This window comes from Rhinoraja longicauda, chromosome 12 (assembly GCF_053455715.1).
Source record: "Rhinoraja longicauda isolate Sanriku21f chromosome 12, sRhiLon1.1, whole genome shotgun sequence".
In the NCBI taxonomy this organism is placed as follows: Eukaryota; Metazoa; Chordata; class Chondrichthyes; order Rajiformes; family Arhynchobatidae; genus Rhinoraja; species Rhinoraja longicauda.
Window position 1 is genome coordinate 27,312,484 of NC_135964.1, and position 18,563 is coordinate 27,331,046.

Genomic DNA, 18,563 nt, shown 5'->3' on the forward strand with positions numbered 1-18,563 from the left:
CTTACAGTGCCAGAGACCAGGTTCGATCCTGACTATGGTGCTGTCTGTACGGAGTTTGTACGTTCTCCTCATGACCTGCATGGCTGACAAGGGAAGTCAAGGACAACATAAAAATAAAAGGGAAGAAGTATAACATAGTAAAGAAGAGTGGGAAGCCAGAGGATTGGGACTCTTTTAAAGAGCAACAGAAGATAACTAAAAAGGCAATACGGGGAGAAAAGATGAGGTACGAGGGTAAACTAGCCAATAATATAAAGGAGGTTAGTAAAAGCTTTTTTAGGTATGTGAAGAGGAAAAAAATAGTCAAGGCAAATGTGGGTCCCTTGAAGACAGAAGCAGTGGAATTTATTATGGGGAACAAGGAAATGGCAGATGAGTTGAACCGGTACTTTGGATCTGTCTTCACTGAGGAGGATACAAACAATCTCCCAGATGTTCTAGTGGCCAGAGATCCTAGGGTGACAGAGGAACTGGAGGAAATCCACATTAGGCAGGAAAAAGTTTTGGGTAGACTGATGGGACTCAAGGCTGATAAATCCCTAGGGCCTGATGGTCTGCATCACAGGGTGCTTAAGGAGGTGGCTTTAGAAATTGTGGACGCATTAGTGATTATTTTCCAATGTTCTATAGATTCCGGGTCAGTTCCTGTGGATTGGAGGGTAGCTAATGTTATCCCACTTTTCAAGAAGGGAGGGAGAGAGAAAACGGGAAATTATAGACCAGTTAGTCTGACATCAGTGGTGGGGAAGATGCTGGAGTCAATTATAAAAGACGAAATTGCGGAGTATTTGGATTGCAGTAACAGGATCGTTCCGAGTCAGCATGGATTTACGAAGGGGAAATTGTGCTTGACTAATTTACTGGAATTTTTTGAGGATGTAACTAGGAAAATTGACAGGGGAGAGCCGGTGGATGTGGTGTACCTCGATTTTCAGAAAGCCTTAGACAAGGTCCCACATAGGAGATTGGTGGGCAAAATTAGAGCACATGGTATTGGAGGTAGGGTACTGACATGGATAGAAAGTTGGTTGACAGACAGAAAGCAAAGAGTGGGGATAAATGGGTCCCTTTCAGAATGGCAGGCAGTGACTAGTGGGGTACCGCAAGGCTCGGTGTTGGGACCGCAGCTATTTAAATGACTAGCGTGTTTAAATGACTATCGACCGGTGGCCCTCACCTCGGTTGTCATGAAATGCTTTGAGAGGCTAGTCAAGAAGCACATCTGCGCCCTCCTTCCTCGCAACATGGACCCACTACAGTTCGCATACCGTCCGAACAGGTCCACGGATGATGCGGTCTCCCAGGTTCTACACACCGCTCTCTCTCATCTGGACAGCCAGGGGGGCTATGTGAGGATGCTGTTCATTGACTTTAGTTCAGCATTCAACACAATAGTCCCCAGCAGACTGGTTGAGAAGCTGCTGGAACTGGGGCTTAGCACCCCTCTGTGTGCCTGGGTCCTGGACTTTCTCACTGCCAGGCCCCAAGTGGTCAGGATGGGGGAACACACATCTAGCTCCCTCACCCTGAACTTAGGATCCCCCCAGGGCTGCGTCCTTAGCCGTAGGTTTACTAGGTTAATTCCCAGAATGGCGGGACTGTCATATGTTGAAATACTAGAGCGACTAGGTTTGTATACACTGGAATTTAGAAGGATGAGAGGGGATCTTATCGAAACGTATAAGATTATTAAGGGGTTGGACATGTTAGAGGCAGGAAACATGTTCCCAATGTTGGGGGAGTCCAGAACCAGGGGCCACAGTTTAAGAATAAGGGGTAGGCCATTTAGAACAGAGATGAGGAAAAACTTTTTTAGTCAGAGAGTTGTGAATCTGTGGAATTCTCTGCCTCACAGGGCAGTGGAGGCCAATTCTCTGAATACATTCAAGAGAGAGCTAGATAGAACTCTTAAGGATAGCAGAGTCAGGGGGTATGGGGAAAAGGCAGGAACGGAATACTGATTGAGAATGATCAACCATGATCACATTGAATGGCGGTGCTGGCTCGAAGGGCCGAATGGCCTACTCCTGCACCTATTGTCTATTGTCTATTGCATGGGTTTTCTCCAGGAAGCTCCGGTTTCCTCCCACACTCCAAAGACGTACAGGTTTGTAGGTTAATTGGCTTGGTATAAATGTAAATGTGTATTACACTATTAGACTATTTCTTCTTTCTTGCAAGAGCCCAAGAAAGTAACCTAATTCATGATCTCGTTTAAAACTCAAAATGTCTAACAACTGAATGCCCTGAGATTATTACATTTAACAACCTGACAAGTTGAGATTCTTTCCCACTAGGCCCAAAAATGCATGGCACTAAATTAAATGCTGAACTTGCTCTCACCATCAATGTCTTCTGCCAGGACTGTATCTTCATCATGTAGAGCTTTGTAGAGTTTCTGACAGGAACGCTCTCCTTTCTGCAGGCAGATGTTTATTAAACGCTGGGCTTGACAGTAGAGTGTGCTCTCTCCTTGCACAATATCCAACTCATACTGCGAGATTGTTTCATTGGAGAACAACTTCATGGCAATAGGGGTGATCAGATGACCAAGTCTCTGGCACAATATGCTTGCCTGTTTTCGTAGTTTCTGCTCTATAGCGATAGAAATTACAGCCTTATTCACATTGCCTCTTATAACTTATATAAAATTACTCTCCTTTAACCAGCTATTATCACAAAACTACAAAAGGCTCTTCACATGACCAACCTTACATAGAAGGCAAACCATCAACTAGTTTAGTTCAGTAATACATATAATGGATGCAGTGATCATGTCTTTTAATAGGCTGTATGAGTGCACACAAGAGCACAACGTAATGGAGGCACCAGGAACAACAGATGCTGGAATCTTGAGAAAAACTAGATGACTCTTTCTGGAAGTCCTTAGCCCCATCGGGCCTGTGAATGGTTACCCTGTAGTGGGTCTGGACGCCACAGAAATCAATCCCAAGATATCAGGAGGTTATTCTAGTCCTCTTCCAACTTGCTTTCTTTATAAACTTGCACTTATATACTGCTTAGTGCTGAATCATAAGACTGTGCATTCAAATTCCATTCCAAAGCTATGGGAAGTGTTTAGTTTAGAGATGCAGCATGGAAACAGGCCTTTCAGTGTACTGAGTCCACATCATCGATCACCTGTTCACACTAGTTCTCCACACTGCTATCCCACTTTCTCATCCACTCCCAATTTTTACAGAGGCCAATCCAACTACAAACCCACACGTCTTTGAGATGTAGGAGGAATGGAGGAAACTCATGCAATCACGGGATGATGTGCAAGCTCCACACAGAAAACATTGGAGGTCAAGACCAAACACTACCGCTGTGAGGCTGCAGCTCTACAACTGCACCATTGTGCTGCCCAGTCTAATAATTACTTAGTGCAGTGTCTGCGCATTACTCTAGCTGTGTAAAGTCAGTGATTTATAAAGGTCCTGTGTTTCTGTATTCACTGCTCCCATTCTTAGATATTTTACAAAGTGTATCACTTGTTTTAAAGTCTTACAAATAAGACATTAAGTACATGTGAATCACTATTGATGGCAATGACCAGATCCAATCCTTTAATTATACAATACAATGCCTGCCTTAAAGTATTTCAATCAAAGGAAGCAAATGGGCACCAAGATCAAAAGATGCAACCACAAAGAGAAGAATTAAGTGTATTCAGCACCACAGGCTTACATATGACATACCAGTTGACCCACGCTTGATACCTGTAAAACATTGAAAGAGTTTCTTAGAACATAGAACATAGTATTTGAAATTTCCATCCTGGGAAGTAGGTTATGACTCTCTCCCCTCAACCTCCGGACTTCCTGAGAAAACAATCCAATCCAAAACATCACCCTGTACAATGCCCTGACCATTGAAGGCAAATATACCATATGCCTTCTTTATCACTCTACTTGTGTTGCCACTTTCAGTTTTAAGGGTTACTAGACCAAGTGGACCCGTTGGGCCCATTCCTCATAGAGGGGGGACAGGGAAGGGGAGAGGGTATGATTGAGTGAGGCCTGGACCCAAAGCCTTTCCTGTATTGTAGCACCCTCACCCCCCCCACTAAATCCCCCTTATCCCCTCCTCCTCCCCCTACTAACCCACTTCATCCCCCCTAGCCACCCCCACTTGCCCCTCCCCTGCCCCCACGCGTGGGGATGGAGTGGCTTAGGTGTTAGACCAATGCTCAAGCCACGCATGGGGATGGAGTGGCATAAGTGTTAGACCAATGCAGTAGAGGTTTGGGGGAGTTTCAAAGGGGGTTCAGGGGGGATGAATTGGGTGAATGGAGGGTGGAAGAGAGGGGAGGATAAGGGGGCTGGGGGGGATGGAGTGGGTGAGAAGAGGATAAGGGGGAATGAGGTGGGTTGTGGGGGGGGGGGGGGGGGGGTGATAAGTGGAGTTGAGGGGGTTGATAATAAACAGAGTCCTTGAATGTACCTGATCATGATCAGCAGATTTATCTACATTAATAGAATTTGGGACATACATGATTATGCAAACCTTGAACTCTCGGTATCACACTTTTAAAAACATCCCACTCCGGGATTTGCCCACAAACAAACTATTCCATCACTTTTTGTAAGTTCCTGTCTATCACCATCAAAGTTGGCCTTGCCCCAAATTTAGAACTCTAATTGTGGACCAGCTCTGTTGTTACCCATAACTATTTAAAAACTCATAGAACTGTAGTTGCTGATCCCAAAGTGCTCACCCACTCATTTGCCCTGCCTAATTTCCTAAAAGAGGGTCAAGCTTTGCCCTCTTTCCTGGACTTCACTTGACAAATTCCAACCCATCTAAGCCCTTGGCTCTATGGCAGTCCCTGTCTATATTGGGAAAGCTAAAATCCTCTGTTATTGCCAACTCTATTGATCTTGCAGCTGTCTGCAATTTCCTGAGAAAATGCAACATCCCGTGTTTAACTGTATTAAACTCTATTAATCATTCCTCAGCCCAACTGCCCAACCTATCTAAATTCTGTTGCAATTTTTGACAACCTTCTTCACTATCTACAATGCAACCCACTTTCGTGTCATCTGCAAACTTACTAATTATTCCTTGTATGTTCTCATCCACATCATTGACATTGATACAAACAGCAATGGGCCCAGCACCAAACCCCGAGGCATACCACTAGTTACAGGCTTCCAGTCTGAAAAACAACCTTCCACCATTATCCTCTGCTTCCTTCTATGAAGCTAATTTGCTATCCAGTCAGCTAGCTTTCCTTGGATCCCATGCAATCTAACCTTCCAGAGTAGCCTACCATGCAAAACCTTGTCAAATGCCTTGTTGAAATTCATAAAGACAATTGTCTACACTTTTGGTTACATCTTCAAAAAACTCAATCGGATTTGTGAGACATGATCTCCCACATACAAAACCGTGTTGGCCATCCCTAATCTATCCTTTGTCTATCTAAATGCATGCATATCTTATCCCTCAGAATACTCACCAGTAACTTTCCAACCACAGATGTTAGATTAACTGGCTTACAGTGCCCTCCATAATGTTTGGGACAAAGACCCATCATTTATTTATTTGCCTTTGTACTCCCCAATTTGAGATTTGTAATAGAAAAAAATCACATGTGGTTAAAGGGCACATTGTCAGATTTTAATAAAGGCCATTTTTATACATTTTGGTTTCACCATGTAGAAATTACAGCAGTGTTTATATATAGTCCCCCCATTTCAGGGCACCATAATGTTTGGTACACAGCAATGTCATGTAAATGAAAGTAGTCATGTTTAGTATTTTGTTGCATATCCTTTGCATGCAATGGCTGCTTGAAGTCTGCGATTTATGGACATCACCAGATGCTGGGTGTCTTCTCTGGTGATGCTCTGCCAGGCCTGTATTGCAGCCATCTTTAGCTTATGTCTGTTTTGGGGCTAGACCCCTTCCGTTTTCTCTTCAGCATAAAAAAAGCATGCTCAATTGGGTTGAGATCAGGTGATTGAAGGCCACTCAAGAATTGACCATTTTTTAGCTTTGAAAAACTCCTTTGTTGTTTTAGCCGTATGTTTGGGATCATTGTCTTGCTGTAGAATGAACCGCCGGCCAATGAGTTTTGGGGCATTTGTTTGAACTTGAGCAGATAGGATGTGTCTATACACTTCAGAATTCATTATGCTACTACCATCAGCAGTTGTATCATCAATGAAGATAAGTGAGCCAGTACCTTCAGCAGCCATACATGCCCAGGCCATAACACCCCCCACCACCGTGTTTTATAGATGAGGTGGTATGCTTTGGATCTTGGGCAGTTCTTCTCTCCTCCATACTTTGCTCTTGCCATCACTCTAATATAAGTTAATATTTGTCTCATTTGTCCACAAGACCTTTTTCCAGAACTGTGGCTGCTCTTTTAAGTACTTCTTGGCAAACTGTAACCTGGCCATCCTATTTTTGCGGCTAACCAATGCTTTGCATCTTGCAGTGTAGCCTCTGTATTTCTGTTCATGAAGTCTTCTGCGGACAGTGGTCATTGACAAATCCACACCTGACTCCTGAAGAGTGTTTCTGATCTGTCGGACAGGTGTTTTAGGGATTTTTCCTTATTATAGAAATAATTCTTCTGTCATCAGCTGTGGAGGTCTTCCTTGGCCTGCCAGTCCCTTTGCGATTAGTAAGCTCACCAATGCTCTCTTTCCTCTTAATGATGTTCCAAACAGTTGATTTTGGTAAACCTAAGGTTTGGCTGATGTCTCTAACAGTTTTATTCTTGTTCTCAGTCTCATAATGGCTTCTTTGACTTTCATTGGCACAACTTTGGTCCTCATGTTGATAAACAGCAATAAAAGTATCCAAAGGTGATGGAAAGACTGGAGGGAAGACTAGGTGCTGAGAGCTCTCTTATACTTGCATTAAGGAGGCAATTAAACATACCTGAGCAATTACAAACACCCAGGAAGCCATGTGTCCCAAACATTATGGTGCCCTGAAATGGGGGGACTAAACACTGCTGTAATTTCTACATGGTGAAACCAAAATGTTTAAAAATGGCCTTTAATAAAATCTGACAATGTGTGCTTTAACCACATGTGACTTTTTCTATTACAAATCTCAAATTGTGGAATACAGAGGCAAATAAATAAATGATGGGTCTTTGTCCCAAACATTATGGAGGGCACTGTATAATTGAAAGGCTTTTCCTTGCATCCCTTCTTATATAGAGGCACAGGATTTGTCACCCTCCAGTCTTCCGGCATCTCACCCTTATTTAATGACATAAATTTCAGCCAGAGCACCTGTAAGTTCTCTGCTCGGAATAATGCCACTTCAAAGAAAGCCCATGGGATTGTTTTATTTCATGAGAGCAGTTGGGTTCACATTCAGAGAAATGGCATCTCTGAGGGGGCTGCAATCCTCAGCTCTGCTTTACTGCAATCAAGTCTCTGGAGTTGGATGTCAACACCCAAGGTTTGGAGTCAGAGGCAAGAGTACCACCAACTGAATCACAGCTGACACAGTTGTATCATTGCAACTCTGATACCATCCTACATAATCTTTTTATAACTTCTGAACCACTCTAATGTGGCACAACAGTGGAGCTACTGCCAGAGAACCAGGTTTTATCCTGACTACGGGTGCTGTCTCTATGGGGTTTGTATGTTCTCCCTGTAACCGCATTGTTTTTTCTCTGGGTGCTCCAGTTTCCTCCCACATTATAAAGATGTGCTGATTTGTCAGTTAATTGGCTTCTATAGATTGTCCCAAGTGTGTAGGATAGACCTAGTATACAGGTTGGTCAGCACAGACAGTAGAATTAAGCTGCATATCTAAACTAAACTAAACTAAACTAAACTAAACTAAACTTAATTAAACTAAACTAAACGTATATGCTAGACAAATCAATGTCAGCTTCCTCTCTCAACATTGAGGTCCTCATCGCACGCAGCTAGATCCACTAGCCAGGTCAACACCAGAGTCCTGGGACAGATACACTACTCTGATCTATCTGGTCATTGAAACTACTCAAATTGGAGACGCAACAACCAAGAAGGCAGTGAAATAATATATATTTGTTGTGAACACACAGAGTCCAGCAAAAAAAAAGTAACACAGAACTTACCAAAAAAAACATCTACTAACCATATCTAGGACCTCCTGTCTACCAATGGCAGAGTCTGCAGATCCCATATTGGCCAAATCGGCAACCTCAAAACCCAAAGATCTAGACCCTTAAGCCCTAAGGATTGCATTGGAGGCTGAAGAAAATTGTCCTTTTTGTACCAGAGACCAGAATTTTGCACATTCCAAGATTATGTACAAATTTAACATACCTTCTGTGCTTTTCAATGTGTGCTGTTGTACAGAAATGAAAAATGGTATTTTATTTGCAGCATTTGAAAACTTGCCAATGTCCTCTGCAAGCCAATTTTTCAGACGGGGGTAATGATGTTTACATTTCTTCAGGCATTCCACAAATTTCCATACATCGCTGTCACTCATTTGAAGCTGCACAATCTCAAGGAGCTTTCTAGCCTTTTGCGGTGGAATCTTCTCAGTTCGAATTTCACAGTAATTCTCATGGGTCAAAAGATGGGATGCTATCATTTGGTCAAGCAGGGGGTCAATATTATACAGTGCAGACACTAGAATATCATGTGAACTTTGGATGTAATTCTTCATGGTGTCACGATCCTTGCCAGTGACTAAATGAAAATAATAGAAAAATTGTTTAGCTGTGGTACCACATTAATATTTTTTATCAACTTTAGAATTCACACACTTACATTGCAGCAGAAACACGTCAAAGGATACACTGCCTCCTCAGAAAGCTATTGTTCTCTGACTCCTAGCCCATATATCCAGCTCCAAAATTACTGCTTCAGTCTAAGAAATTGCCACAGGACTCAAAAACACTTGGCAAAGGAAATCAAAGTGACTAACCTTCATTATTGGAAGGTACAGCATAAGCTGTGTCACAGTATGACAGGATTCCTAGATTGTTAGCCAATGGGCCAGTTCTGCTGATTACCTGATTCGCCACTTTCATTGAACCATGCACCTCTACTCCAAAATCTCTCTGTTCTGCTACACTCTCCAGCGCTCTACCATTTACTGTGTAAGTCTGCCCTGGTTTGACATATCAAAGTACACTTACCAGAATTAAATTCAATTTGCCATTCCTTGGTCCACCTTCCCAAATTATATAGATTTTGATGTAAATGTTTGATATTTTTCCTCACTCTCCATTAAACCTCCAATTTTGATGTCATCTGCAAATTTACGAACAATGTTAACTGCATTGCCATCCAAATCATTAATGTAGATAGCAAATAACAGTGCACCCAGCAATGACCCCTGTGGCACTCCATTGGTCACATGGTTCCAATCAGAATTCCAACCCACAACAATTACTCTTTCGCTCCTTTGTCCAGGCCAATTTGAATCCAATTGGAGAGCTCATCTTGAATTCTATGTGATCAAAACTTCCAAATCAGCCTATCATTTGGGCCCTTGTCAAAGCCCTTGCTAAAGTCCATATAGACCATCCATTGCGATGCTCTCATCAACCTTCTTGGTGACCTTTCCAAAAACTCTTATCAATTTCTGAGACACGCTTTCAAATGCACAAAGCCATGCTGTCTATCCCTACTCAGTCCGTGTTTATCAAAATGCTGGTACATCCTATCCCTAAGAACACACGTTTCCATCACTAACATCAGGCTCACCAACATGCAGTTCCCTGGCTCGTACTTGCTACTGTTCTTAAATAGCAGTACGTTAGCCATCTCCAATCGTCTGAAACTTACCTGTGGCTAAAGATAATGCAAATATCTCTGAAAGGGCCTTTGCAATTTTGGATGAAGGAGCATAGATAAAACATTTAAAATATATAGGTCAAATACAGTCCATTCAGAAAATATTCAGACCCCTTCACTTTTCCACATTTTGTTACGTTACAGCCTTATTTTAAAATGGATTAAATTCTTTTTTTTGTTATCATAAACCTACACTTAGATTACACTCAAAGTAATCAAAATTAGTTTGCAAAAATTTCTAAACACTTGTTTTTGCTTCTTGATTCTGGGGTATTGTATGCGGATTGATGATAAAGAAAAACAAATTTAATCCATTTTAAAATAAGGCTGTAACGTAACAAAATGTGGAAAAAGTGAAGGGGTCTAAATACTTTCTGAATGCACTGTATACCAAACCATGCCAACGGTATTTACTGAAGGTTACAAGTATCAACAGACAAGATGAAAATAAAAGTCGAAAAAAGGAAGAAATGGGTTATTTTACTACAGATATCATTCTGTAAAGTTATACAAAGAATAAGCCATCCTAACATGCAAAGCATCAACTTACTCTCAGGTTGAATCCCTTCATATTGCGCCATTCTTAAGGATAGTAGAACTTTCTGTGAAAATAAAAATGTCAAAAGTACAGAAGAGGTAAATACACAGACTTTAAAATAGTCTCAGCTGGCATGCAGAACTTTCAGATGACTAGGGCCATTATTTTGTGCACCAAGATCTGCAAGTTCGCCCAAATGAGATTTAAGGGGTTTAGGTTTATTGTTGTCACATGTAGGTAGGTACAGTGAAAGGCTGTTTTTTTGTGTGCTTTCTAATCGAATCAATAGCAGCCTTGGAAGCCTATCCTCCCTAATCAAACCGCATGTCAAAAACTATGGGGTGCTTTTTGACTCTGCATTAAAGTTTGACAAGCAAGTCAACGCTGTGGTAAAAGCCAGCTTCTTCCAGCTTCGTACCATAGCTAAAATCAAACCATTCCTCCAATTTGGTCCATTAGAGAGTCAGAGTGGACAGCTATGTGCTGAGCCGGAAGAAATGGGGGAGATATTAAACAATTTCTTTTCTTCGGTATTTACCGAGGAGAAGGATATTGAATTATGTGAGGTAAGCGAATCAAGTAGAGTAGTGATGGAAATTAGGAGGATTAAAGAAGAGGAGGTACGGACACTTTTGAAGAATATAAAAGTGGATAAGTCTCCAGGTCCTGATAGGATATTCCCTAGGACATTGAGGGAAGTTAGTGCAGAAATAGCAGGGGCTATGACGGAAATATTTCAAACGTCATTAGAAACAGGGATGGTGCCGGAAGATTGGCGCATTGCGCATGTTGTGCCTTTGTTTAAAAAAGGTTCTAAAAGTAAACCTAGCAATTATAGACCTATTAGTTTGACGACTGTGGTGGGAAAATTAATGGAAAAGATACTTAGGGACAATATATATAATTATTTGGATAATCAAGGCCTGATTAGAAACAGTCAACATGGATTTGTGCCTGGAAGGTCATGTTTGACTAATCTTCTTGAATTTTTTGAAGAGGTTACCAGGGAAATTGATAAGGGCAAGGCTGTGGATGTTGTCTATATGGACTTCAGTAAGGCATTTGACAAGGTTCCACATGGAAGGTTGATTAAGAAGGTTAAATCGTTGGGTATTAATAGTGAGGTTGCAAGATGGATTCAACAATGGCTGAATGGGAGATACCAGAGGGTAACGGTTGACAATTGTATGTCAGGTTGGAGGCCAGTGTCTAGTGGAGTGCCCCAAGGATCTGTGTTGGGTCCACTGTTGTTTGTCATTTACATTAATGATCTGGATGATGGTGTGGCAAATTGGATTAGTAAATATGCAGATGATACTAAGATAGGTGGAGTAGTTGATAGTGAGGTAGATTTTCAAAGTCTACAGAGAGACTTGGGCCTTTTGGAAGGGTGGGCTGAAAGATGGCAGATGGAGTTTAATGCTGATAAGTGTGAGGTGCTGCATTTTGGTAGGACAAATCAAAATAGGACGTACAGGGTAAATGGTAGGGAATTGAGGAATGCAGTGGAACAGAGGGATCTGGGAATAACTGTGCATTGTTCCCTGAAGGTGGAATCTCATGTGGATAGGGTGGTGAAGAAGGCGTTTGGTATGCTTGCCTTTATAAATCAGAGCATCGAGTATAGAAGTTGGGATGTAATGTTGAAATTGTACAGGGCATTGGTGAGGCCGAATCTGGAGTATGGTGTGCAGTTCTGGTCGCCAAATTATAGGAAGGATGTCGACAAAATGGAGAGGGTACAGAGGAGATTTACTAGAATGTTGCCTGGGTTTCAGCACTTAGGCTACAGAGAGAGGTTGAATAGGTTGGGTCTTTATTCTTTGGAGCATAGAAGGTTGAGGGGGGACTTGATAGAGGTTTTAAAATTTTTGAGAGGGACGGACAGAGTTGACGTGGGTAGGCTTTTCCCTTTGAGAGTGGGGAAGATTCCAACAAGGGGACATAGCTTCAGAATTGAGGGACAAAGGTTTAGGGGTAACATGAGGGGGAACTTCTTTACTCAGAGGGTTGTGGCTGTATGGAATGGGCTTCCGGTGGAAGTGGTGGAGGCTGGCTCGATTTTATTATTTAAGAGTAAATTGGATAGGTATATGGATAGGAGGGGATTGGAGGGTTATGGTCTGAGTGCAGGTAGATGAGACTAGGTCAGGGAGAATGGTCGGCGTGGACTGGTAGGGCCGGACAGGCCTGTTTCCATGCTGTAGTTGTTATATGTTATATGTTATATAATTTGACGACATTGAAAAAATCATCCACGCATTCATTTCCTCCCGCCTAGACTACTGCAATTCCCTATACACTGGGATCAGCCAATCATCCCTGTCCCGCCCTTCAATTGGTCCAAAACGCTGCAGCGAGACTCCTGACGGGTACCCTTAAAAGGGACCATATCACCCTGATTCCGGCCTCTCTCCACTGGCTCCCAGTACAGTACAGAATCAACTTCAAGCTCCTCCTATTCACATACAAAGCCCTAAATAGGCTTGCCCCCCCCCCATATCAAAAATCTTCCAACCCACCACTCTATCTCCAAGTCCCTCAGGTCGGCTGATTTGGGGCTACTGACTATCCCGCGGTCTAGGCTTAAGCTCAGGGGTGACCGCGCTTTTGCGGTTGCAGCTCCTAGACTGTGGAACAGCATCCCTCTCCCCATCAGAACTGCCCCCTCCATCGACTCCTTTAAGTCCAGGCTCAAAACCTATTTCTACTCCCTAGCATTTGAGGCACTCTGAGGGGGCGCTGTGAACTGTTTATGTATGTGCTGTTATGTTTGTGTGCCATTGTATGTTCGTTCTTAGTACCTGAACAGATGTACAGCACTTTGGTCAACGTGGGTTGTTTTTAAATGTGCTATACAAATAAAATTGACTTGACTTGACTTGACTACTATACATGAATACAATCAAGCCGTCCTTTTTTGATTACACATTGCTGCTCCCAACATGCTGTTGTGCTGAATTGTTGAACCTGTGTCCTTTTGCTTTTGATACCCCATCACAGGATAATGATTCTGACTATTTATTCTATTCGTGCCTCCTATAACTTTATATACTGCTATTGGGTCATGTCTCAACTTCTGACGCTCAAGGGAAAATAAAAACAGTTTATCCACTCTCTCCCAATATTAAATTCTTGCAGTATGACCTCCCAATCCTTATACTTGAATCTTCCTGCCATAAAATTCAACATTAAATTTGTCTTCTTAATCGCCCGCGGCATCTGCAAGCTTACTTTCAGCAACTGGTCCACAAAGGTACTCAGATCTTGTTGCACCTCACCATTTCCCAATCTATCACCTTTCAAATCTGCTATTCTATTCTTACTGCCAAAGTGGATAACCTCATATTTATCCACATTACACTAAATATGCTATGCTTCGTTGCATTCCCATAATCCCATAATTCCCAACAATCAACATATTTTTACCAAGTTTGTGTCCATATTACATCCTTTATTTGGCATACTTAAATGGTTAACTCTTATGTGAAGCACCTGAGGATTAGTTACATTAAATGGGCTTTATCAACATATTAATTATTGTGATGAACTTGCTACAGAAGATTAATGGGTGAATTCTAGTGAATAGGATTTTGAAAGAAAGTTTGAGTATAAGGAGAAATTACAGGTAGAAGAATTTAGGACAATAAGGGTTCACCTTAAAATCTAATGCAAGCTATTCAGGAGAGAAATTAGGTGAAACATCCCTTCAAGTACAGACTGGATTACTTTCCTACACGTAATAATTAAAATAATTTTACAGTGGTAGTTTTTTTTAGCTGACAGAGCATAAGGAGAGAATGAAATTTGATGCAGATTGACCGCAGGCTTATTGAATGGCATTATTATTTTACTATGTGTGGGATATTGGACCAAATACCGGCTGCTTTCAAAGTATTCATGACAGTACATTGAACTTCACATTACAAAGAAAATAGTCCTACTTTGATAGGATGACTCATTACAGTTGGTTGTGGCCCAGTGACTGACACTCAGCTAAAGCAATGACATTCTGTCAATTATCTTGAATTAAATACAGCATAAATCTGTTTTTTCACAACCGTCAATGCCCTAAAACATTTTAAAGCCCAAGGGAGACTCTTAAGTAGACCTACCATTGTAATAAATCATGGTTTCTGAAAGCGTTACCCTTACCTTCTCAAATAGTTACTGAATGCATCAGATAGAAAGTGAACAACTGTGACTCAACTTCCTTGTCAGTAATTTTGAACCGAGATGGACGACCAAAGTCATTACCACCAGAAACCCACGTTGAAACAGTTTTATCAGTCGTCTTTACTGTGCGGCTATGAAGAGGAAATCTCTGTATCTATAATAGTTTAAACGTCTCAAATCTTGATGTAAGCAGCTCTCCCCAACCCCAGCCCAATGTAACTCCACTTTAATCATCTGTCTAATAGTCTCTAGTTCCCATGTAAACTTAGAAATCTCTTCACCCCTCAGCCCATGGAAACATCTCTTCTTTTAACCCCCATCAAACTTTTTCTCCCTTATCCTGTCACCTCTGCAATCTCTTTTACACTCATTGCACCAACCCTCGCAACCCCATTCATATGGTAGGCCATTCTCAATTTATCCTCTCTATTTGGGCCACCCTCGAAAAATGCAGTCCTTCTTCTCCCCTGGTAACTCTCTCTCCATTCCCAGCTCCCACTCTTCCTTACCACATCCCCATTTCTCCTCTTATTCCCCCACATGTCATTCATTACTCTCTTCCAAACCTTTCCTTCTCCCCTGCCCCATCAGCCACCTGTCTTCCATTGCCCTATCAATTTTTATTTCTCCTCTCTCAGGCGGGCATACCCCTTCTTCCTACACATTACCCTCTTCCCCTACTCTTGGAAGGCATTTGGTATGCTTGCCTTTATAAATCAGAGCATCGAATATAGAACTTGGGATGTAATGTTGAAATTGTACAGGGCATTGGTGAGGCCGAATCTGGAGTATGGTGTGCAGTTCTGGTCTCCAAATTATAGGAAGGATGTCGACAAAATGGAGAGGGTACAGAGGAGATTTACTAGAATGTTGCCTGGGTTTCAGCACTTAAGCTACAGAGAGAGGTTGAACAGGTTGGGTCTTTATTCTTTGGAGCGTAGAAGGTTGAGGGGGGACTTGATAGAGGTTTTAAAAATTTTAAGAGGGACGGACAGAGTTGACGTGGGTAGGCTTTTCCCTTTGAGAGTGGGGAAGATTCCAACAAGGGGACATAACTTCAGAATTAAGGGACAAAAGTTTAGGGGTAACATGAGGGGTAACTTCTTTACTCAGAGGGTGGTGGCTGTGTGGAATGAGCTTCCGGTGGAAGTGGTGGAGGCAGGCTCGATTTTATTATTTAAGAGTAAATTGGATAGGTATATGGATAGGAGGGGATTGGAGGGTTATGGTCTGAGAGCAGGTAGATGAGACTAGGTCAGAGAAAGTGGTCGGCGTGGACTGGTAGGGCCGAACGGGCCTGTTTCCTTGCTGTAATTGTTATATGGTTATATGGTTATAGAAAAGTGCAACATAGGAGTAAAAAATTGCAGCAGGATCTTGATCGATTGACTAGTTGGGCTGAGGAATGGTTGAGGGAATTTAATGCAGAGAAATGTGAAATGTTGCATTTTGGGAAGTCTAACATGGGCAGGACCTATACAGTGAATGGTAAGGCTCTGGGGAGTGTTGTAGAGCAGAGGGATCTAGGTGCAGGTACATGGTTCCTTGAAAGTGATGTCACAGGTAGATAGGCTGGTCAAAAAGGCTTTCAGCACATTGGCCTTCATCAGTCAGAGTATTGAGCATAGAAGTTGGGAGATCATATAAGATGTTGGTGAGGCCACATTTAGAGTATTGTGTTCAGTTTGAGCACTATGTTATAAGAAAGATATTGTCAAGTTGGAAAGGGTGCTGAGAGGATTTACGAGGATGTTGCCAGAACTCACAGGCCTGAGCAATGGGCAGAGATTGAGCATGCTATGACTCTATTCCTTGGAACACAGAAGGATGAGAGGTGATTTTATAGAGGTGTACAAAATCATGAGAGGAACAGATTGGTCTTACCCAGAGTTGGGGAATCGAGAACCAGAGGACATAGGTTTAAGGTGAGGGAGGGGAAGATTTAATACGAACCTGAGAGGTAACGTATTTATACAAAGAGTGTGTGTGAAACAAGCTGCTGGAGGTGTGTACTATCGCAATGTATAAGAAACATTTAGACAGGTACATGGATAGAATATGTTTACAGGGATTTGGGCCAAAAGCAGGTAGGTGGGACTAGTGTACATGGGATAATTTCATTGGTGTGGGCAAGTTGGGCCAAAGGGCTTGTTTCCATGCTGTATAACTATGACACTACGACTCTATGAGGATCTGACCCTTCATCCCACACTATCATTGTCGAAGTAGATACCTGGATAAACTAAACTCATCTGGCTGCACATGATCCATACTCCTCTATCCCCTGCATATCCACAAGCTTATCTAAAAGCCTCTTAAATGCCACTATCATATCTGCCTCCTCCACCACACACTGCAGAGTACCTGGGCACCCATCACCCTCTGTGTGAAAAGCTTGCCCATCACATCTCCTTGAAAATTTGCCCTTCTGCAGGGATCTATGTTGGGACCACTGGTATTTGTAATATATATAAATGACTTGGACAGGTCGGTTAGTAAGTTTGCAGATGACACCCCGATTGCCTGAGTTGCGGACTGTAAGAAAGGCTGTCAAAGTGTTATTGAAGGCAGATGGTATGCATGTTTTCATAGATAAGGGCATTGAGTACAAGAGTCAGGAAGTCATGATGCAGCTTTATAGGACTTTGGTTATGCCGTATTTGGAGTATTGTTGAAAAGGTTGGAGAGGAGGTTTACCATCATGTTCGTCATAGGCATTGTGGCCGAAGAGCCTGTTCTTATGCTGTGTTGTTCAATTATATCATCCTAGGGGGCCATGTGAGTGCCAATGGTGCGAAGTGTAATGAAAAAGGTGCTAATACAACAGGGTATAACCCTAGCAATATTTAACATACAGACACTAAGAATGCATAGGAAGGAACTGCAGATGCTGGTTTAAACTGAAGATACACAAAATGCTGGAGTAACTCAGCGGGACAGGCAGCATTCTGGAGAGAAGGAATGGGTGACGTTTCGGGTCGAGACCCCTCTTCAGCCGCCTAAGCCCGTCACTAACTTCGTCGCCAGCATCCACCTTATCCTGGGCCGCTCTCCGCACCGCGAGGGTGAGGCAGGTCTGCTAAATCCATGAAATAAATCTGTCCTGCCCATCACTCTGCACAAGTCAAGTCTACGCACTGCTGTAGCTGTAACCAGACAACCCCGTTCCGCCCGCACTGGGCCTTCGACAGCCGCCGGAGCGGCGTTGCCCGGGCAACCACCCACCTCCGCCCAGCGCACGCCTCCACGATCCCAGAATGTACCGCTTCCGGGAAACCCGCATCTATCGTTGCCTAGCAACCGATTACAAATGGAGTCGCAGGGTGAGTGAGAAACAGACGAGTGCCAGGGAATGGTGGTGGAGACGGTGGTGCTTGCCGCGGGAGGACGGAGCGGACGCCTGGCACAGGAGTGACGGGGAGTGGGCACCTGCGGGGTGGGGTTTGGGTTGCATGGGCACAACGCATCTGGCATTGTGGGTGACGGGGAGTGAGCGTGGGGAGGGAGGGGTTAATGGGATGCGGGAGTTTGGGAGAGCCCGGGCATCTGTGAGAAGAGGAAGACACGAGACGGGTGTCTGGCACAGGAGACGATGGAAAGCGCTGAAGAAGAGTCTCCACCCAAAACGTCACGTATTCCTTTTCTCCAGAGATGCTCTCTGACCCGCTGAGTTACTCCAACATTTTGTGTCCATGTGGAACGGGCGACTGGCATCAGGGGAAGGTGTCTGGCAGGGGCTTGTCTTGTCTTGTCTTGTCTATACTGCACCAACCGCCACTGTTGGGCTATAAACGTGCAGTCCCTCATGGGGGAGATAGGGAGGAGACTCCTGGCAAGGTGAAACGGGCAGCGGGCGTCTGACATGGGGGAGACGGGAGCGTGTGTGTGTGTATGGGCGAGGGAGATGTAGAATACAGTGTGAGAACACGTAGTGCATGAACAGTGCAGCAGAGGGTCAAGACCTACCACCACAATGTCCCCGCTGAACATGATGCCAAGTTGAAATCGTCTCCTTTGCCAGCAGGTGATCAATCTATTCCTTGCATATTCATGTATGCATTCAAAAG

At 43.1% G+C, this 18,563-nt stretch overlaps 1 protein-coding gene across 4 annotated transcripts in view; it reads right to left on the minus strand.

Annotated features, from left to right (window-relative positions):
- Positions 1-17,680, minus strand: part of LOC144598823 (uncharacterized) — a 39,327-nt gene extending 21,647 nt beyond the window's left edge. For 2 of the 4 annotated variants that reach the window (XM_078409288.1, XM_078409285.1), the window contains exons 1-4: positions 17,194-17,270; positions 10,333-10,384; positions 8,298-8,669; positions 2,344-2,595 (exon numbers count right to left, since the gene is read on the minus strand). In XM_078409288.1, coding sequence (XP_078265414.1) covers positions 2,344-2,595; positions 8,298-8,669; positions 10,333-10,384; positions 17,194-17,214 — 697 coding nt within the window. In that variant the 5' untranslated portion in view covers positions 17,215-17,270. Of the gene's footprint in view, positions 1-2,343; positions 2,596-8,297; positions 8,670-10,332; positions 10,385-17,193; positions 17,271-17,512 lie in introns of those variants that run through there. The other 2 variants (XM_078409286.1, XM_078409287.1) reach the window with 2 other exon arrangements.
- Positions 17,681-18,563: the final 883 nt, after the last annotated feature.